At 37.2% G+C, this 4,002-nt stretch overlaps 1 protein-coding gene across 3 annotated transcripts in view; it reads right to left on the bottom strand.

Annotated features, from left to right (window-relative positions):
• Positions 1-319: 319 nt before the first annotated feature.
• Positions 320-4,002, bottom strand: part of gnai1 (guanine nucleotide binding protein (G protein), alpha inhibiting activity polypeptide 1) — a 29,271-nt gene continuing 25,588 nt past the window's right edge. Inside the window, exons 8-9 of one of the 3 annotated variants that reach the window (XM_016279768.1) lie at positions 3,615-3,822; positions 320-1,347 (exon numbers count right to left, since the gene is read on the bottom strand). In XM_016279768.1, the coding sequence (XP_016135254.1) occupies positions 3,632-3,822 (191 nt within the window). In that variant the 3' untranslated portion in view covers positions 320-1,347; positions 3,615-3,631. Of the gene's footprint in view, positions 1,348-3,461; positions 3,823-4,002 lie in introns of those variants that run through there. The other 2 variants (XM_016279776.1, XM_016279760.1) reach the window with 2 other exon arrangements.

The raw sequence follows: 4,002 nt of genomic DNA, 5'->3' as shown, positions 1-4,002 counted from the left end.
TCAGGGTTGGAGCTGAACTCTGCAGGAGGACCGAACTTGCCTACCCCTGGGCTAAGCTATTAGTGTGTTATTCTAATTTGCATAAAATATTGTATAACACAAATATTAGGTATAATAATCGATTTAAAAATACACTAAACTATTACTATTAACAATACATTTTGGTACAGAATGAAATGTATTTATATTGTGTCGATGCCAATACATTTCAGGATTGCTTTCTCCACATATCATACATGTGCAGCTACTTTAGAATTTCTTTCTCAAGCCAGTGAGAAGACAGGGATGAGTAGAGGGACTACAAAAATACAACTCCGGAAGTAAATGCCTTTTATTAGCAAAATAAGGGAAATGAGTGTACAAATGTTCCCCCAATATAGAGAACACACAGACAGAGGTGGCAGTTTTCTTCAAAATCACTCAACAGTATCGCTTGCCTCAAACGTCTGTTTGCAGACATTATCATATTGTTTTTTTTTTTTCTTCGTGAAATCCCGAACCCCTTGTCAGTCTCTTCGTCTCGCAATGGTGTTCTTGGTGATGCGTAATTCTCCAAGCAGTAAGCCATTAAAATGGCAGCCAGTATCTGATGACAGGTGCTTGAGAGACAGATTCCAAGTCCTGCGTGCGGAGCGTCTTAGCGCCTGACAGCTGAACAGAACTCATCTCCATCTGAAGTGGCTGTTTGGTCTACTCTTGTTGCCATGGAGACCCAGAAGGTTTGGACCGTTCACTGTATTAACCATTAGCTTTCACTACATTGGCATATATATATATATATATATATATATATATACACGCAAACAGATACAAGCACACTCTCTCACACACGCTCACTTTCGATGCATATGAGGATTTGTGCTCTCAGATTATTAACATCCAGTATGAAATTTTTTGACGTTGGAGAGATATTCAGTAAGCAAACCCAAGCAAATGGACAAAGACTGCAGAAACGCATGCGAAGGCACAAGAACCAACAAATCGGATTGAGAAGCACAATCTTCCTCTCTCCCCATAGCAACAACCGCAAAGGCAAAAAAAGTGTAACATTTTACAAGTAAAGGGGAACTCCTCTGATGCAAGAAAGCAAAATAAAAAGAAATCCCTCATTTAAAAGAAACAAACTTGTGTCGGGGTGAAAAATAAACAACATGGTTGCGACGGCAACGACTATACGAACATTTCGACACAATTCATTTTTAAATGCTACGTTTTAACATTTCCAAAGACAAAAACCATAAATAAAGCTGTCAAAAGTGGCGTAATGTACAGCACTGGTCCAAGACCAATTTTCTCCATACTTGGTCTTGCAATCTTTCTCCAAATCAAAACTGGCTTTAATTTCACCTAAAAAGGGGGGGGAAAAAGTTACTTAAATATGATATATAAATATGACAAATAAACAAGTCATTAAGAGTAAACTACTTATTGCAAATTTTATTTTAGTTCACACCCATTACAATACAGTATTTAACATGATTTAAAAGTGAAGTGTGAAAAAAAACATTTTTACACCAATTTTTGCAATAAGCAAAAGCAAAAATATTCCGATTCAGAATGACAAAACACATTATTTGAAACCTTTTATCATTTTTATTGCATGCAGAACTTTACAGCCAAGCCAACTGAGGAAATAACCAAACATGCTTTCCTAGAAAGAAGCTTTGACTAGTCTGAATCATGTTAGTGAATTGGTTTGTTCAGACATGAACCAGTGATGATTATTCATGGCAGGCATATTAATTTATCTTTTTCTATAGCAAAATCTTTAGTTAAATGCTGCTGTCACTGTTTTTGACTCAATTAAATTAATTAGTATACTGTCATGATTATAGATACATTACCATTCAAAACTTTGTTATTGGTAAGATTTTAAGGCTGCTTTTCTTTCAGAATAAAAACCCCCACTAAAACAGTAATACTGTGAAATAACTGTAAATATCTACAAATAACTGTTTTCTATTTTAATATATTTTAAAATGTAATTAATTCTATCAAAGCTGAAATTTTCAGCAGCCATTTCTCCAGTCTTCAGACAGTCACATGAGCCTACAGAAATTCTAATATGCTGATTTGGCTGAAACATTTTGTAATTATTATTGTCAAACACTGATACATTTTTTTTTTGCTATTATGATACATATTCCCCTCAGGATTCTTTGATGAATAACACATTCAAAAGAACAGCATTTATTTGAAATAGACATCTTTTTAACATTATAGATGTATTCACAGGCCCTTTTATCATCTGAATTATCTTTGCTAGATAAAAGTATATATTTTAAAAAGCTGTTACCCCCTTAGGAGGTAGTCCGGCCCTAAACTCATGCCATGAAGAATCAGTTCACCAAAAAATTTTAATTCTTTACCAGAACAATGAATCAACTATACACCTGACCTTTAAAAACACATTTGTTCTGTAATGTTTATTCCATGATGGCTCCAGGGCAATTATGCGACTTCATCCGCAATATGAACATTAGCCGCTTTTCCACCGATATTAGCTGGAACAATTTGTCCCAGGAACTTTTTTTCCCCCAGAATTGTTGCTGTCTGCGTTTCCATCGCACTCTAAAGTACCGAGAAGATTAGGCAAAGAGTCAGGTGACGTAGGTCTGTGCGCATTTCTCAATACCAAGTACGCAAATTTCGGATTTGCATCCTCGGTAGTTTGGATTTCGCGAGTTCGACTCAGGAGTGTGAACTCCCGCGGACGGGACAACGCAAGTCCGGTAATTCTGCAAACAGCAGCATACTTGATAACGTCAGTCAGCTCGCCTTGGCTACTGCAATTTTCCTCACTGTATTTACAATAAGACGAAATATGATATCAAACACCACTGCCTGTTTTCGTTTTCATTTAATCATATTAACAGACGCAGAAATGTAGTTCAGGGAACGTACATACATTACAATGAAACGAAATATTATATCAAACAGTGTTCTTTTCACATTCTTTTTAACATATTAATAGATTAATAGAATAAAGATCAAAGATTACCTGTTAGATTTACCCAAAACTAATCATATCTTCTGTTTAACCACTACGGAGACATCAGAGCCAGCGGCAAATGTCAGAAGGACTAGCCGAGTTGAGGCTGCTCTCGTCGGGAAACATGAGCACTGAGCGCCCGCCGATCACGTGGCGCTCACGTCCCCGAAATCGGCGAAGCACATTTTCAAATAGGCGCTGTCTTTATAAATAAACCGCAGATTTGAGTTTCAAACAACTACATTCTCGCCTGAAATACTTTTAAAACTACATGTCATGACACAATAACAGTAATATTTTTAAATATTATGCGAATAAATGGTGGTTGAAATACAATGCTGCGTGAACTCAACCAATCAGCATGTTCAGAGCCTAAGTCCCGCCTTTGAAAAAGTACTACCTCGCGAGCAGGGACTTTTTGAGGGGCAAATTTTTACCCAGAACTTTATTTAGATCCTGGTTCCTGCAGTGGAAACACACCGAGTAACGGCCCAAAGTCCCTAGTTCCTGGGGAAAGTTCCTGCGGTGGAAACGGGGCTATTGATTATTTAGCATATAAACATGCACTGTGTGGCCAGCATGCCATCATGGCACACTTGACATTTAGGATGCTGATTCTCACCAGATACAGGCCAGCTTCTAGAATAGTCCACAGTCCTTCAGGTTGTTCTTGATGATGACATCGGTCACTGCGTCAAAGACAAATTGCACGTTCTTGGTGTCGGTGGCGCAGGTGAAGTGAGTGTAGATCTCCTTGGTATCTTTCCGCTTATTCAGATCTTCAAACTGACACTGAATGTAGGCAGCGGCCTCTTCATATGTATTTGACCCTGTGAGATGGACAGGAAATATTTTCAATATGAGGAAGTGATGAAACAATGTAATGTATAAAGGAACACATCATTTTTTTTCCAGTCATAATGATTAAGGTTGGGATTTTTGCTCTGGCCATCAACCCCTTATCACTATATATATATATATATATATATATATATATATATATATATTGT

Source organism: Sinocyclocheilus grahami, unplaced genomic scaffold, assembly GCF_001515645.1.
Source record: "Sinocyclocheilus grahami isolate Dianchi unplaced genomic scaffold, SAMN03320097.WGS_v1.1 scaffold8.1, whole genome shotgun sequence".
Classification (NCBI taxonomy): Eukaryota; Metazoa; Chordata; class Actinopteri; order Cypriniformes; family Cyprinidae; genus Sinocyclocheilus; species Sinocyclocheilus grahami.
Note: the sequence above shows the minus strand (reverse complement) of the source record. Positions and strands in the feature narration are given on the sequence as shown.